Source organism: Cariama cristata, unplaced genomic scaffold (genome assembly GCF_000690535.1).
Source record: "Cariama cristata isolate BGI_N322 unplaced genomic scaffold, ASM69053v1 scaffold17279, whole genome shotgun sequence".
NCBI lineage: Eukaryota > Metazoa > Chordata > Aves > Cariamiformes > Cariamidae > Cariama > Cariama cristata.
The window spans coordinates 18188-34532 of NW_009635436.1; the positions used below are offsets into that span (position 1 = coordinate 18188).

General features: G+C 48.9%; 1 protein-coding gene across 1 annotated transcript in view; it reads left to right on the forward strand.

Annotated features, from left to right (window-relative positions):
• The window catches only part of MYO15A (myosin XVA), a gene marked incomplete at its 5' end in the record, with an annotated part of 31741 nt that extends 16502 nt beyond the window's left edge, over positions 1 to 15239 (forward strand). Inside the window, 27 exons of the mRNA XM_009707553.1 lie at positions 188 to 424; positions 917 to 1013; positions 1800 to 1989; positions 2121 to 2211; positions 2741 to 2852; positions 4501 to 4616; positions 5178 to 5237; positions 5480 to 5555; positions 6068 to 6186; positions 6441 to 6559; positions 7020 to 7161; positions 7298 to 7409; positions 7710 to 7858; positions 8133 to 8245; positions 8362 to 8425; positions 8670 to 8742; positions 9124 to 9200; positions 9589 to 9665; positions 9912 to 10042; positions 10650 to 10744; positions 11431 to 11539; positions 11894 to 12042; positions 12458 to 12585; positions 13576 to 13709; positions 14194 to 14327; positions 14768 to 14908; positions 15180 to 15239. Coding sequence (XP_009705855.1) covers positions 188 to 424; positions 917 to 1013; positions 1800 to 1989; positions 2121 to 2211; positions 2741 to 2852; positions 4501 to 4616; positions 5178 to 5237; positions 5480 to 5555; positions 6068 to 6186; positions 6441 to 6559; positions 7020 to 7161; positions 7298 to 7409; positions 7710 to 7858; positions 8133 to 8245; positions 8362 to 8425; positions 8670 to 8742; positions 9124 to 9200; positions 9589 to 9665; positions 9912 to 10042; positions 10650 to 10744; positions 11431 to 11539; positions 11894 to 12042; positions 12458 to 12585; positions 13576 to 13709; positions 14194 to 14327; positions 14768 to 14908; positions 15180 to 15239 — 3105 coding nt within the window. The remainder of the gene's footprint in view (positions 1 to 187; positions 425 to 916; positions 1014 to 1799; positions 1990 to 2120; positions 2212 to 2740; positions 2853 to 4500; positions 4617 to 5177; positions 5238 to 5479; positions 5556 to 6067; positions 6187 to 6440; positions 6560 to 7019; positions 7162 to 7297; positions 7410 to 7709; positions 7859 to 8132; positions 8246 to 8361; positions 8426 to 8669; positions 8743 to 9123; positions 9201 to 9588; positions 9666 to 9911; positions 10043 to 10649; positions 10745 to 11430; positions 11540 to 11893; positions 12043 to 12457; positions 12586 to 13575; positions 13710 to 14193; positions 14328 to 14767; positions 14909 to 15179) is intronic.
• Positions 15240 to 16345: the final 1106 nt, after the last annotated feature.

The following is a 16345-nucleotide window of genomic DNA, read 5'->3' on the forward strand; positions in this document are numbered from 1 at the left end:
AGGAGCTCTGCATACTTTGCTGGGTGGGAGCAGACTCCCTGGGCATGCCTTGTCTATAACACTGGGAAATTTGCAGTGGACTATGTGGATGTTCTGTGATTACCAGCGAAAGAATGGGACAGCCTGACTGATGGCTGGTGGTTTTGTGTAGCCTAGAGCTCATGGACATTGTAATTCCTTCCTCCAGGCCCAGCAGATGACCCTTCAAGCCATGAACATTTCCCAGCAGCAGCAGCAGCAACAGCAGCGGTGGCAACAGTCTCTTGAGAACTCAAGGCCAAGAGTCTCAAGTCCACCACACGCCCAAGCCCCAGCTCCAGCCTCAGTCCCAGCCACTTCCCGAAAACCCAAGACACCTCCCAGCAGCCACAATGCTGCACCACCACCAAAGGCTCCAGAACCACCACCTAAGGCAGAAGAACCGGTATGAGAAACAGTGGTGAATTTCATGATTTGAATTTCATGACTTGAATTTGCTCTGCTTCCCTACCAGTGTGGCAGGGGTTTGGCAGAGAGAAGAGCAGAGAGCTCTGCTTACCTGTGATGCTGAGGCCTTTCAAACTCTGCTTGCTGAGTCTTTAAGACACAGGATCAAACCTTGGTGGCGTTAGCTCTCTGGAGGTTTGGCTGCAGTGTTGGCCAATTAATTCCCAGCTGATCTGAATTTTTCCATAGGAAAATTCATCACACTGAGTTCTTTATCTTCCAGCAAGCTGTCTTGGGCCTCTAACATACTCCTCCTTCTCTGGACTTGGCTAATGATTCCTTGGGCCAGAGACTGATCTCTTGGGACACTCCTAGATGGAGAGACGTTCTAGATCAGAACTTGGCGAGGGAAGATCACCTCTGAACTTAAGGGCACTATGGAGGTATCTGCTGGCTAGTGCTAACTAGCCATGTTGTGAACTGCTTGCAGGTTTATGACTACACAGAAGACCAGTTCTCCAACAGTGAAGATGATGACTGTTCTCGGGAAACCTTCCAGCAGAAGAGAGAATATTTTCAGAAGATGGGTGAGCGTCTACCACTTTGGGAATTTCACTCATCTTAACAGCTTGTTCTGCAGCCTCCCTGGCATAACACGGTGTTCTTGTCTCCCTATCTGGAACATCACTAATCACTGCAGGAGCTGCTGGTGCTGTGTGTAGCAGGAGTTTTGGGTGCCTGCTCAGCTGGCTACAATTCAGATTGTGAAGTGTTGTGTTGCCAGTTTTCTAGAAATCATTGGGCTTGTGACTGCCACACCCTTCTTTACCTCTAGAAAGCATAAGCTTCTGCTGACTGATGCAAGGGTAGGAGCTATGCCATTAGCTCTAGGTTTTGGATGTGGGTTTAACTAGCTCAGGTCCCCTTTTCTATGCAGCAGAGCAACAGATCCGAGTGAAGAAAGTCAGGCCTCCTTCCAAACCCTGGACCCCTCCAGAAAAAACCCAGACAAAGCAGGAGGAGGAGAAGAAGGAAAAGGAGCAGGAGAAGAGGAAAGAAGAGAAGCCTAGCCCTAAACCAGAGGCAGGTAAGATGCTGTGCAGTGGAGACCCAGGCAGGCTGACAAGCAGGAACTTTGCAGGAGCATCAGGCCAGGATATAGACAGAGGAAAGGATCTGGCTCTTCTGGGAGTCTGCATCTTGACAGGAGAGGGGAGAGAAAGGCCTGAGCTTTGGGAAGTGGGATCCCAAAGCAAGGCAGTGGAAGGGCATGGCCAGTCAGCCTAGGGGTGAAAGAGAAGGAGCTTCAAACAAAATAAAGAGATTTCTCCTGTCTTTGCTGGTCTGTTGGTTAAAGCTGTCATCCCCAATAGCTGCTGCTCCCCCTTTGCCACCTCCTGAGCCAAAGCCAGAAAAGCAGACAACAAAAACGAAGAAGGAGCAACCTGTAGTGAAGCCGTCAGGCCCTGAGTCACGGCCTGCACCCAGCCGGGAGATCCGCAACATCATCAAAATGTACCAGAGCAGGCCAGCCCCTGAGCCCCAGCCTATTGAGCCTGTCAGGTGAGAGAGTGGGACCACCCAGGTGGGCAGGAAGGACATGAGTGGGACTATACCCCAGCACTTCCACACAGCTCTATAGTGGCCACAGCCCCTCTGCAGCCCCCGTAACAGTGTTCCGCATTTCCTTGCAGGAGAGTATCCAAGCCATTTGTGAAGAAGAATGACCCCAAAAATGAGGCTCTGGCCAAGCTGGGAATGATGAACCTCTCATCTTCCAAATCAGTGAGTTCTTTGCTCTCTGGTCACCTTAAGAGCTCAGCAGAGAGGGCCTGTATCTGATCTCCAACAGGCTGGGAGCCACCTCGTAGTGCAGTAGCAGCCGGGTGATTTCTCGTTGGGTTACTAGATAGTTGTGAGCTCGTACCATGGTGCTGTCCATCCTAGACTGGGTTCCAGTCTGTGAATTCACTTGAGTTCCTCAAGAAAAGGCTCTGGAGCAGCAAGTCCTATATGTTTAAGGCAGATCTGGAAGTAAGCAACTCTTTTTCCCCACATTGGGCATATTAATGTCTTTTTCCCCATCCCAACTGGAGGCTTCAATCTCAAATACTTGGTTCTCTGCACCTGGGTTTGGTTGATCTTCATCTGTCTGTAGATAGTGTGTTGACTTAAAGGTCCTGGTATCCCTGTTCACATAGATCTTGCTTCCGGGGTTGGACTGCTGTCCTAGGGATGATTTATAACAGCAGTGTCAGGACAGGGCACAGTAACGCAGAGAATGACTGGGTCAAATAGTTTTTCTGTCTTGCAGCCATCCCCCATGCCACCAGAGAAGAGAACACCGCCCAAGCCCAAGCCAGACTCAGCTTCCAGTTCTATCAAGGAGAAGCAGTTGCCTCTCCCGTCCGTCTTCAGCCAGGAGAGTACACCGCCAGGTTCCCCAGCCCCTCCTGTTGTTCCTCCTCCTCCACCATTTCCTTCGCCTTTTGGGCCTGGATACCAAGGCTGGCAGGAATCCGCAGGGAAGGGTGCGTATTGACTTCACCCAAGTGGGATTTAGTGGGGGCAGGGAGGGGACGAGGTCAGAATCAGCCCAGTGGCCCAGTAGAGTGATAGCCTATGTTCTCATTTGGCACTCAGCTGGCCACAGACTGAGTGGGCTGTGTGCAATCAGAGAGGCTGTCATAGTTCCAGTCTGGCCCAGTAATCAGCATGGCACTTCCCAGTTCTAACTCTTCCCTTTTTTCCCAGTGCAGTGTGGGATGTCAGGCACAAATGATGAAGGAGGGGCTGGGTTTCTCTGAAAAATGCAGTTAAAAACAGAAGGGACCTTTGGGCTACAGCTTTATCAAGGTCCAGTCCACAATATGTGGAGCATAATTATGGGAAGCGTGATTACTTTATCAAAGCTACAATTCAATGGATGGACTTTAGACCAGGGAGGAATGGGCAGCCAAGTGTTTTACCTTCTAGAGCCTCTGGAGCGTCCTTAGAGACAGGCTGAGGAATGAAGGAATGTTTCTCAGAGGGAGAATGAGAGCCTGGGAGACCTTGGACACTGGCCACATAAAGAGTGTCTGGATGCTGCCCACCTGAGAAACGGCATAGCTAATGCTTCTCAGCAGTAGTTTGGAAGTGTTATTCAGTCTTAGTTCTTTTTTCAGTGGGAGTCTTGAGCCATAATTCATTTTATGCTTTGCTGCTATTTTGGATACATGTACTGACATATTTCAAGCTGTTTAAAACTCTCATCAGCATCACATTTTATAACATGCAAGGAACAGTCAGCCAAACACATTACTGAAAGACACCATCCTGCAGCAGCCTCCCTGGTATAAAGTAATTTCCCTGTTTCACTCCCCCTCTCTTTTAAAAAGTGTTTCTTTAGGAAGTCCTGTGAAAGTAAATCGAAGGAACTGGATTAGCCTCAAAAATCTCTACATGCTTTTGAATAGGGATATAGAAACAGATGAACTGTGGGATCTGCTACATTTTTTTATCTATGAACTCTGCAGTTTTGAAAGTTGGGAGTGCTTAAATGAAGACATTCCTACCTCATAAAGCAATGCCTTTGGATGGTTGCCTTCAAACTGAGCCTGTCTTTAATAGAACTCCTGCAGAGAGAAAATCCAGTCCAAGTACCACGTGCCTTGTACCAGAACCTTGCAGTCTGCAAGCTCAGGGGAGAACTTTTATGTCCTTTTGAAACCTTTAGCAGCCTTTTTTTAAAGACATAAAGTGAAACTTGTGTCATCAACCTTAAGTACAGCGGTAGTATTTTGCCTGGGAGGCTGTGTGCTCTCCATCTCTGAAGTATTTCTATTATGAGCACTGAACTTTGTGGCTAATACAGCAAGTATAAACGCTATCAGAAATGCTGATGACTCACATGATGACTATTTTGTGCAAGCATTCACATTAGCTGATCACTGACCTTCAAGAGGGTTCCTGACAGTAATCTTCAGTCAGGCATATGGCACTGTCCCCTTTCACTTGGTAGCTCTTTGGCAGGTAGGAAGGTGACCCTGCAGTCAGCAAAGCCCATCTTCACTGCTCTTTCTGCTCACCCAGCCTCTGCTGTAACACTAGCAGATGATGATGGTATCAAGACCCAGCTGTACAAACTCACTACCAGTGTCAGCTTTTCTTATGTCAACCCTGCCTGGAAAATCTTTCTGCGCAAAGAGGTACAGTTTATTTGCTGAGGGCTGGCAATGGGGGGAGGGAACTGGTCCCACATTTGGTTAAAATAATTTTTTGTCATAGGCACCCAGTGTGATATAAGAGCACAAAGATAGTTCTGGGAGGAGGTCACATGACACAGGAGTCAGAGGCAGGGGATCATCTCGTAGGGGATCTGAGTCCTACTCTGCCTTACTGACTTTTGTGTCTCAGTTTCCCTACTTGTCCTTTCCTTCCTCTGCACTGGAAAATCTACAACTAAAGTGAATTTGTTGTTACCTCGTGCTTTCCTGTTAAAATAGTACAAATGTGTTTAAAATCAAGTATTGGAGAGTGCGCTGACCTGATCAGGGTATTTTCCGTGGTCTCACCACTTCACTTTTGGTCCTTCACTCCTTGTCCTTCTGTTCGCATTCACAGTGTCTCTTCCCTGCCTGTCCTTGGAGGGTGAACTCACTCCTCTCTGGCAGTAGGGCATATGGATTACAAAACATCCCTGGGGAGCTATTTCTGCAACATCTGTAAACATCTGTAACATCACTATTGTTTTTATCCTTCTCTTGCAGGTGTTTTACCCTAAAGAAAATTTCAGTCACCCTTATTGTCTGAACTTGCTGTGTGAACAGGTACGTACTGGTGTATGACTCAAGGCCTGTTGTCTCTCTGGGGACAAAACACTCTATAATTACATTGCATAAGTTGCCTTCACTTCTGCATCCCTAGCGGTGTTAGTCTCTTCTCCAGGTCCACCCAGTCAAATGCCGGTTCACTCATTTCTGAAACTCTGCCTGTTGAACAGCCTCAGATGCTCCAACACAATCAGATGTCGCCTTTTCAGTGGAAGTCTCTCTGTTTCCTCCCTCTGCAGATCATGCGTGACACCTTCTCAGATTCCTGCTTTCGGATCTCCAGGGAGGAAAAGCGCAAGATGAAAGACCTGCTGAGTAATTAACAATCCCATCATCCCTTTCACCCTGTACCCATCCTAGCTTTTGGTTTGAAATGAGAAACCAGCCTCCAAGCCCTTTCAGGCAGGACTTAGGGCAAGGGAGAAATGTTTGTCACTGCAGCAAGAAGCACATTTGTGTGTGCTGTATAGTGCAGTGTAGGAATGTTTGTTTATTCCAAATGGCCAGAAAATGGCCCTGAACTTTCTCTGAGCCAGAAGAACTTAGTTCTCATATGTTTATTGTGGGGTGTAGAAACTGAGGCCCAAGGATGAGATTTTGAGTTATCTCAAAATTCAGCTGTCATCTTTGACAGGAACTTCATGGAGAGGGGGAGAGAAACTAGTAGTAGACTTGTGTGTGCAAATAATGTGGTATCCTTTTGCCTCTGCATGTCGTTTGCTGTGCTGTAATCACCAAGAGGGACCGGTGGGAATGAGTCCCTGGGCAGAGGGGCACTGGGCCATCTTTGTCTTACCAATAAAGTATCTGCTTTGTAACCCTGCTAGTGGAGTTCCGGGTTGGCAATGATGTCCAGTCCATTCAGGAGGACGGGATAAAGAAGAGGATTGTACTTGCTGCTCGGGATAACTGGGCTAACTATTTCTCTCGTCTTTTCCCAGTTCATGTGAGTCTTAATCTTCTCACCAGATCCTGGGCTTGCTTTAGCTGTGTGGCTGTAGTTCATCTCGGATCTCTTTCTGTCTCCCTACCTGGACACACATCACTCGTTCTTCAGCACCTTCTGTACTTTGCTGGGTTTGACAGCTCTGTCAGCCCAGGGCCTCCTTTGTGGCACATGTGGTAGCATCTTCTTCCCCTGCTGCATCCTGTCCAGGTGGGATGGAGCCTTTGATGCTCTCTGCTGCACTTCCCTTACAGGGTGAAAATGGAAGTGATGTCCAGATCCTGGGTGTTTCTCACCGGGGCATGCGGCTGCTGAAGGTGGTGAAAGCAGCTGGCTGTAATTCTGAGCACCTGAAGATTCTTTGCAGCTATAGGTGAGCAAAAGGGCACTGGTTGCTGCAGGATGGCAATTTGTCACTTGCAGGATACTTTCAGAGCGTTAGGAGGCAAACTGAACGGGTGAGCTGAAAATTCCCTGGCTGTGCTGTGCTCTCTAGGACTGTCCTAGGCCAGTTGTGACTCACTGACCCTCCTTCTAATGAGTTTGGCCTTTCCCTTCCCTCCCTACCTTGTGCTTTGCCTACAATGAGTGAGTGCTAGGTGTGAGTCAGCTCCATGCATGTCATCACAAGGGAGGTCCTCAGAGTGGTATGGTGAAAGCCATGGGCAACCTGCAGTGCTGTTACTGTTGTAATACAGTGCTGGTGAAAGGCCACCCTCTGGAGCATGCCGAGGCCTGCCTCCATTCTCAGTCCTTGGAATGAGCTCGCATCCTCATGATCTGCATCCCTAGCTCTGGCAGAAGCAGCCTGAGCCTGCTGGTTGTGTTCTCAGCTTTGCAGATGTGCTGTCAGTGGAACTGAAGGGCAGCAATGCCCTGGAGTTCTCTCTGAAGACAGAGCAGCTCTTCCTGCACTCTCCAAAGGCTCCGTGCATCAAGGCCATGGTGGAACTCTTCATCCAGGAGCTGAGGCAGGTAAGGGAGCGGCTGTAGTGCAGTAGGGAATGAAGGTGATTTCCCACATGGGCCTGAGAGGGTCCATGGGATGACATGGTCTGAGTCCTTCACATCCTGGGGAGGAGATTTGAAGTCCCCATTGCTTTTTCCCCAGGATACCAACTACGTCGTTGCTCTGCGCAGCTACATCACGGATGACAAGAGCCTTCTTAGCTTCAAGAAGGGTGACCTCATTGAATTACTGCCCATGCAAGGCGTGGAGCCAGGTGAGGGAGTTAGTTGAGACTAGCAGGAAAGGTGGGGACTGAGTTCAAGGGTCCGCTGGACCCTCGGTGCACAGAAGCTCTACATGCTGCTGTCGAGTAAACCAGAGGAAAGCAGACTGTTAAGGGCTGGCATAGTCAGCCTTCAGCTCTGCCATTCTCTGACTGCAACCCACCTTGTTCCAGCTGCCATAGTTATAGGGTATGTTATCTCAGAAGACAGGAAGTCCTGCTCAGTCTGATGTTCTCCTTTGACTTGGTAGCTGCCGTGGTTCCTGACTCTTTTTTTCCCTGTTTCTGCAGGCTGGCAGTTCGGCTCCACTGGTGGCCGCTGTGGTATTTTCCCCACCAGCCTGGTGCAATTGGCTGCAGCCCCTGATTACCTCAGCACCAGCATGGACAGACAAAAGAGCATGAAATATTCCCCAGAGAGCAGGAACACCAGCAGGGAGGTGCGTTGTCCTTGAGGAACTTTTAGGGGACATGGCTGGGTTCTGTGGGAGCTGCCAGGGTGGGCCTGTGGCCTTGGTAGCATCTGACCTTCAAGCCTAGAGGGAAGAAGATAACTGCTTAATTCTTGCAGATGCAGGCACTCAAATATTGACATAGTGGGAGGGGGTGGCACCATACACAGATGAGGCCTTCCCAGGTCTGGCAAGTGAGGAGAATACACACTGCAGTTCCTCAGCTGACTTTTTAGGGTGGGTTTGGTGCCTGTCCCTGCAGAGTTCTGTTCCCAGCCTGACATCAGAACCCAACAGCATCATGTTAGTTCCTGCTGGTGATCATTATACCATGCTTGACTTCGCCACAGCCTACTTCCGAGAGGCTCAGTCCATGTGAGTAGGCTGTGGTCCTTCCTGAACAGGCATACACAAGACCTGTGTAGCCTGACCCACAGCAAGCCATTTCTGGAGATATTTCTTGGATTATATGTTCCCTCTCCTCTGTCTAGGCAGGGACTGAAGAGGACGTCTGCTGAAAAGAAGAGTGCAGCTGACCTGGTCCGGCACACCAAGGTGAGCCCAGTTTCTCCCCATGGCTACAGCCAGAATCTCAGCTCCAGCATTGCCTCTAGCTTTATCCTCACATGGCAAAAGCACAGAGGGCAGATCCTTGGCTGCAGTCTCTGGAGAAGTGTAGGTGTCCCCTACTCTTCAGTGCTGCCTGCAAGATACTGGGAGCTTGTGCGTTTCGTGAAGCCTGCAACACAGCTCTGTGTGATCTGACTCCCCAGCCTACCCTTGTATTCCGGTCTTGTAGGTCCCAATCCAGGAGTCTTTGCTCCAGTACTGTGACAGTGAGCTGAATGAGCTTGCTACAAAGAACTTCAAGAGTAAGTACTTCCCTAGGACACACCACCGCAGAGTCTGGAGCAGGGGTGAGTGGGGTGGCCTTAGTGGCCACACATAGGCATCATGGGGCCCAGAGCAGGGAATGAAAACTGAGAGAGGAGGGCCCCTCCTAAAGCATTTCTGCAGTTAATAACCACCTGGGTCCATGCTGAAAGCATCCAGCAAAATGCACTTTGCCTCAAGTGTGAAGTGTCCAAGAACACACACTGCCTGGGCTGATGCGCCACCAACTACACATGTCCAATGCAAGCCTTGTAATAGCCTGTGGAGCAGAAATGCTTTCAGGACATTTTCTAGTCTACTGTCTGCCCCATGGCAGGATTACATCTGCTTAGACCTAAACGCTAGCCTTCGCTTTGCAGCTCTGATGCGGTTCATGGGAGATCAATCAAAACTCAAGAACCAGAATGAGGTTGAATGCATCTATGAAATCCTTCAGGTTTGTGACCAACCCCTGGGCAAGGCGCTGAAGCACCAATGGGAATGAAGGGCTAAGACCTCGCTGGGAAGGCAGAAAGCAGGGAGAGCCATAATGCAACCTCCTACATGAGAAAGGGAGCTGAAACAGAGAGGCTGACTAAAAAACATGTTGGGGAGGAATTGCATGTAAATGGTTTCCCTGTGTAGAACTGTCTGGATGAGAACAGAACCTGCCTCTCCTTCTTTGGGCCTAGGTAGCACTGTAGACCAGAGGCTGCAAAGCCCAAGCTTTAAGTCAAATTGGCAGAGCTCTGGAGCTGGGAGAGGAAGGGCTCAGAGGTGACCTAGGGCCTCTCTGGTGCACTCTCATCCCATCTCTGATGCTGTCTTCTCCTCTCAAAATGCAGCTGTGCAAGGAGAAAGAGAGTTTACATGATGAGGTCTACTGCCAGGTCATCAAACAGGTCACCCACAACCCTAACCAGTGAGTACCATCACTGTCAGCTCCTGTGTGTGCACAGTTGGAGGGGAACTAGCTTTCCCTTTCTTTGTTTGCTGTTAGAATAACTGAATCAATCCCTTCCTCAGCATAAGAAACCTCTGACCAAGGGCTGCCACCTCAGTTTCTGCCACCTGCCATAGGTGTTCAGAAGGATAGAGGCTCACTTTGAGCTGCTTGGATCAGAAATTGTTTTGTTCCAGAGTGTCCACAGTTCTTTCTGTTCCACAGGGAGAGTGTGCTGCGTGGTTGGTTGCTCCTAAACTTGCTAACTGGGTACTTCCTCCCTTCTAACATCCTGCTGCCCTATGCCACCAAGTTTCTGCAGCTAGCCAGCAGTGATCCATCTAGCACCCACCATGGTATGACTGTTTCTGTGTCCTGTAAAATAAACATCTGCCCCCTTGTTACTAAGAAGACAAGATCCAGGTGGGGACATGGTCCAACGGGAAAATCTCCCTTATCCTGTTAGGCAGGAGAAATGAGCGGGGTTCTGAGGGAACTGAGCCTGCAGGCAAGAGTCTGCTTGGTATTAGTAGTCTTTCTGTTTGCAGAGGTCATTTCCTCTTACGTCTTCACCCAGGCAAGGTGGAATTGTGTCTCTAAGGCCTAGCTTAGCCCTGTGGCTTAGGCCCAGGTTGACAGCTAGACCTTGGGGGAAAGACAGGCTATGGTCTTCCAGAGTCCTCAGCTGTGAGGTATCTGGATTGGAATCCTGCCAGAGAAGAGGGTTCTAGATCTCCCGTCCTGTCATTCCTCTGTAATCCTGCTGCCTTGGATGCTGTCTGGGGCTGGCCCCTCATGATTTGGATGTGTCCTGGCAGAGTGGGAGATGAGGTCAAGTCTCTTTGCTCTCCTAGCAGCGGCCATGGGTTAAATTCAACACACCCAGGATGACCCAACCCCATAGGAGACAATGCTTAGTCTTCTGTTTGGCTCAGCACATTAAGCTTTTTCCTTTTCCTGCAGATATAGCCAAGACCTGTGAGAGCAACCTGAGGAAAAATTTCATGTACGGGGGTCGTCGCCACCTTCCTTTCCCTGTGGAGTTAGAGGCATTGCTGGTATTGAGGGGCAGAGAAGTGGGGATGCTGGGAAGAGAGGGAGGCCAGGGGCTTGCCAGGAGGTGCCACATGCGGTGTTACGGGGCAGTTAGTATTCCAAGAGAGGAAACAAAGCATATGTATGTAAGGGGACTGGGAAGTGCAATGCCATGGAGTAGGCAGGGATATGGGCAGGGAAGGGGCAAGTGCTGTGGGCAAGCAGTGGAAGGCAGATATGAGGAAGAAGAGGGAGAAACAATTGTGGAGCTGATGGGATCCTGCATATCTATGCTGTCCTTTGCAGAAGGGGCATGGTGCCCGCCGGCTAGAGATACTGATGCCTGGAGGCATGGAATACCTCACCAGAATAAAGACATTCACTGTGAGTTTTCTGCTTTGAGTTTCTTCCTTCATTGCTCTGGACTCTGAGCCGCACCATGGAGCTCCATTGTCTGTCAAAACCTTGGGCTTGGCCTGTGCTTCCCATAGTGCTGTGACAAATTCCCACTCATTTCCTAGGAATACCTGTAGCAGCGTTATCTCTGCAAGGCCTGCACAACGCTGGGATGCCTCAGCCAGCATGCTTCTTTGTGCAATGGCCAGAGCCATATTGCTGCCCTCCAACAGGCCCAGTATGTGTAAACTGCTCTGGAGCTGCTTTGGCCTTGCCTGGCCATGGTATTTATTTGCTTCTTTCCTTGCTTCAGGTGGCCAAGGAGCTCTTGCAGGAGATTTGTGACCAGATGGGGGCAAGCGAACAGGAAGAGATACAGGAATTTGTTCTTTTTGCCGTCAGGAGTGACAGCAATAATCTCGGCAAGTAGAGACTAGCATCTAGCTTTTTCCTTAAAGCAGTGTCTCCAACAGGGATTACTATGGCTACTGTTTTGAATAGTTCCCCTGCCCTTGCTGGCTCTGGGGAGGTTCCTCTTCAGCAGTTTCCCTCTGTACTGGGGTTAAGGATTGCACCTTCTCAGGGGCTGCGTTGCTTGTTCCTGAGAGAGTGTGTGTGTCTGTGTGGGTCTGTATCCCTTTAGAACGGCTGATGCTTGGAGTCGTAAGGGCAGGGTAGAAGAGAAATGTGCAGGAAGGCTCCTGTCCCAGGCCATGGAGCTCAGCCCACTGTCTCAGCACCAAGAGTGATGACCTTCTCTCTGCATAAACATGTAGATAAAACGGTGAGGCCGATAAGATCAGAGGAGTATCTTCATGATTACCTGCTGGAGGACAAGTTGGTTACTGTGACTTTGCGCAGGCTCATCTGGAGGACACCTCTGCACTTTGAGAACAAAATTTATATTGATGTCCATTATGGACAGGTAAGCAACAAGGCCAGTGTGTGCACCAGGAACCTCCCTAGCAAGGGCTCCCTAGCAGGGGCACAGTCAGTGTACAGGCCAATGGGAATGTCCCAAGGAGGCTAAAGAAGCAGGAGGACTTCGGCTGATCGGATTTGTATGCTGTTTCTGGGAATGACTAATAATTGAAGCTATGGATGCAAGGAAGACAGTGTGCCTGTAGCCCTAGCCTATAAGCTGTTCTGTTCCAGACATGGTTTGTGCAGTTCTGCAGGCTTTTCCTGAGCCCAGAAAGCCTTTGCTTTCATGTTATCAGCCTGAGCTGGCTGTGTTACCAGCAAAGCAGGCTGTGGGTCTCTGCAGCCTGGCACTGCTCAGACCTGCCTGTACCTTCTGTCAGGCTTAACAAAGACCTCTTTGCTGTGCTGTCTCTCAGATGCTGTGGGATTACCTGAATGGGCGGATACTGTTGAGCCATAGTAAAGAATCGGAGATGCAGGTGGGCATTCTGGCAATGCTCCAGCACTGGGCCAAAACAGAGCAGCAGAACTCTGCTCCCTCCAGGTATGTCTGTCTCAGGGTGGGTCTCTGTCTCTAGTGGCTGTTGGCACCACAGGGGTTAGGGGTAGGTGCCTGAAAGTACTCTCTGTATAATTAAGGAATGGACAGTTCTGCAGAACATAAGCTTCTAATTAATGCCTCTTAGTGACTGACTCCTGCCCATAATCAAGAAAGTTTCTCTCCTATTCACACTCTTAATGCTCACCATCTCTGATCCACGTTTCCTTTTGTGAACTCCTCTCCAGCTGAGGTTCATGGACATTTCTTTTGACTGCCATGTGTTTGGAATACCAAGGAGGAAGTGCATGAGCTTATAGTTGGGATGAATGCTCCTTTGTTCTCACAAGTGCCAGAGTTTTCAACCCTGGCTACCTGAAATCTGTAGTGAGATGCTGAATGGGAATGAAAATGTCCCTAGGTACAGGAAAGCTTCTGTCCTGCAGCCCTGAGCTATGTTTTCACACCCCTTCCTTCCTGTATCCTTTTGCACTTTGACTTGGAGTCGAGGTAATGTCTCCATCAGATCCCCTTACAGCACCAGCAGCAGGAGGTAATGGCATAACCCTGCTGGTCATGGGGAACTCTGCTCTGTGTAGTGCTTTGGATGCACAGAACAAGACAGTGTTAGAGTAAGGCAGTGTTCAGCTGAGACTGCCTGTGAAAGAAAGACCCTGTGGCTTTCCTTCCATGTTACAGGCCTTGCTTGAAGACCTCCTGTGGTCTCCAGAAAGGAGGGATTTGTCTCAGTGCACTACTCAGTGGTGCACAGCTGCCTTCTCTGTGGAAAATGGTGGTCTCACTGTGTCTGATGCTTCCTTCCACGTTACCCAATTCAGATACGACCTGTTGTCCTCCTCCCGTCTCCCTCCACCCTTCCCCCAGCCATGCAGTTGAGAATTGTTGCCACACCCCCTCCTTCCTCTTAATCCCCCTTGGCTGATCTTTCTGTTTTAGCTGGGCAGGGGGTGAATTAGTATCTGCTTGTTGGCACAGGGAAGAGCTGAAGGAGTACACGCCAAAGATCCTGCAATCCTCCATCAGTCCCCAGGCTCTGCAGAACCACATTGGCATGGTGCTGAGAACCAGGCAGCCCCTCCAGCCAGTGGATGCAAAAATCCAGTTCATAGGTGAGGAGACATCCAGATCTGCTTGAGTCATCTATCCTGAGCGTGATGGAAGCTGCTCTGAATGCACTTTTGGGACAGTTCATGAGGTTGGCGAGGATCCTTGGAGACTGGAATGGGCCATGACATAGAACTCCCTGACAGCCTCCTACTGCAGATTGGCACTTACTCTCAAGCACGGTGATCATGGTAGAAGTTCCACCTCTTTCATAGAAGTCTGTGGTAGATTTTCAGAGCTCCGTACAAGTTGTGTTTTAATTGATATTGTGCCTGCACATCTGTTTTCTGGTCAGAAAAGAACAGGACATCCATTTAGGCTGCTGGGAATTGAGTATCAGCAGCCTGGCAGAGAGGGAGAAGTTGTCAATCTTACTTTTTGATGTAGAAAAGCCTGGGAACACTTACCGCTTTTGACTACCTTAGGCTGCTGCAGTAGATTGCTTGCTGGAAGCTGCTTGCCTGAAAGCCACCTTTTGCTTTCTTACAGAACATGTGATGAAATTGCCTTTCTTTGGCTACAACACCTACTTTGTAGAGAGAGTCAGCGATGAAACAATCCCTGTGCCCTGTTTCTTTGGCGTGAATAAAGAGGAGATCATTGTGGTGGATGGCACCACCCAGGTATGCCAGAAAATTCCTCCCTATAGTCCAGAGCCCTGATGTTAACCTTGACTTTTAGAAACACTTGTGCAGGAAGACACTCTTTTTACCTGCATCACAGCCACTCTAACAACAGTCCTAGCCCAAAGCAAGTGACAAGAGTGGTAGAACAGGTAGTACCGCCACGTGCTCTTTTGTAAGTCCAGTGATCATGCTAGCAAGCATGGTCCATAGTGAAACTCAGTGTAGGTCACGTTCCTGTTTGTCCCAATCTTGCAGGAGTTCTAGGGACATGTTATCAGCAGGAGCCTACCCTGTATTCTGTACGCGTTGCCCTGTGCCCCAGTCCTTGTCTCAGCTTTCAACAGGCGCTTGAGGTGAATCATCCTTGGTGAGAATCACATGGTTTTATTTGTAAGGATTGCATCAGAGAGTGTTTTGTGGATTTTCTCCTTACACAGGCAGTCTCCTGCATCATTCCATTGAAAGAGGTGCAGAAGATACGAACCCTGCGGCCTATCTCCGATGGTGGACTTCCTGGCATAGAACTGAATTATGGCTCAGCTGCCAGCCCCAAGACTATGTGGCTTGAACTGTCACAGGTGAGATCAGCCTGGACCTACAGCTTCCTCCTAGCAATTCAGAAATTGCCCTCCACCACCAAGCTGAGCCTCTGCTAAGAGACAGTACTACTGCTCTCTTCTGTCCCAGAGGTAGATGGGGGCACTGCATTTCCCAGGCCCCAAAGTGCAGCTTTGTCCAAGCATGTACCTGATATTTAATTATGGAAAGTGATTTAAGGGAAGCAGCCATTTATGAGAAGCAGCCATTTCTGGGTCAGAGAATGACTGATACTGATTTGTGTTTTGACAGGCTAAAGAAATGTATCACATAATTGTTGTCATCCTGGATAAAACTGAGTTGCACCACTAAAGCCTAAGACGAGGAGAATGACCCAGCAAAACAGCACTGTTTTCCTTTCTTTGAGCTTGTTCAGTGCTCCCTGCCCTGTCTTCTGGAGAGGACTCTTCCAAAACCGCATGACACCCTTTCCATGCCATTGCTTTTTCATAGCCCATTCCAACACAGAGCAGCTGAACAGATGCAAGCAATTGCCTTCAAGCTATGCAGCGTGGGACTCTTCTTTTTTGAATTAATTAACATGAGCAAAGACTGATGCTTGCTAGAGACTTGTGTATCACGGTGCACAGCTCAGGCTATGAAATGACTGCACTGGCTGGTGGTGTTTTCCATAGGCCAGCTTTTTCTCTGTATTGATATGCAAGAGGCCCTATAGCAGGATTTGTGAAGCAGGAGCTTGTAGAAAACATCAAAATTGCAAAGCAGATCAGTGTTAATATACAATTAACACATGCTGGGGCACAGATTGAGCTGCATTGGTAAGAGAGTTTATTGTTAATTAGTTTCTTACTGACATAATTATATGTTTCCCTCTACTAAGAAGTCAGTCGTGTCCATACAGCTGTCATACTTCAATGATGGCTCCATGCCCATGCAGAAAGCGTATTCAAATGGAACTTGTATAACAGTAGAGTGTCTTGTGTTGTACAAAAATGTTTAATTTATTTTTATTGCTACAGCTGTACTGAAAAGTATCTGCACTTTAGGAGGTTGCAATAAAATAATCACCTAGAGCTGTTCTGAAGCTATGACACGACAGATACTGGTTTACATCTAACATGGGAAGACTGACCTGCAGGTAACTGGCAAAACTTGAGGAAAAGGTAGTCACTGTTGGCTGGGAAGTGGATAGATCTGAGAGTGCTCAACGCAAACCATGATGCACAGCTAGCGTTTTGCTGGTGAGCTGATGCTAGCAGGAACTACAGCATCTTCCCTGTCAGGAACTTCCCTTTAAGTGCTGCTCACCGTGCCCTGTGAGATCTTAAGCTGAAGCATGTTCCATGCTCCGCCTTCAGCAGTGCTACTGCAACGCTAGGTAAAGCACCACAGCGACATGAAAGAAAGGAATAGAGAAGATATCTCAGGATTACCTTATCCTTATTCCCCTTCTCTTT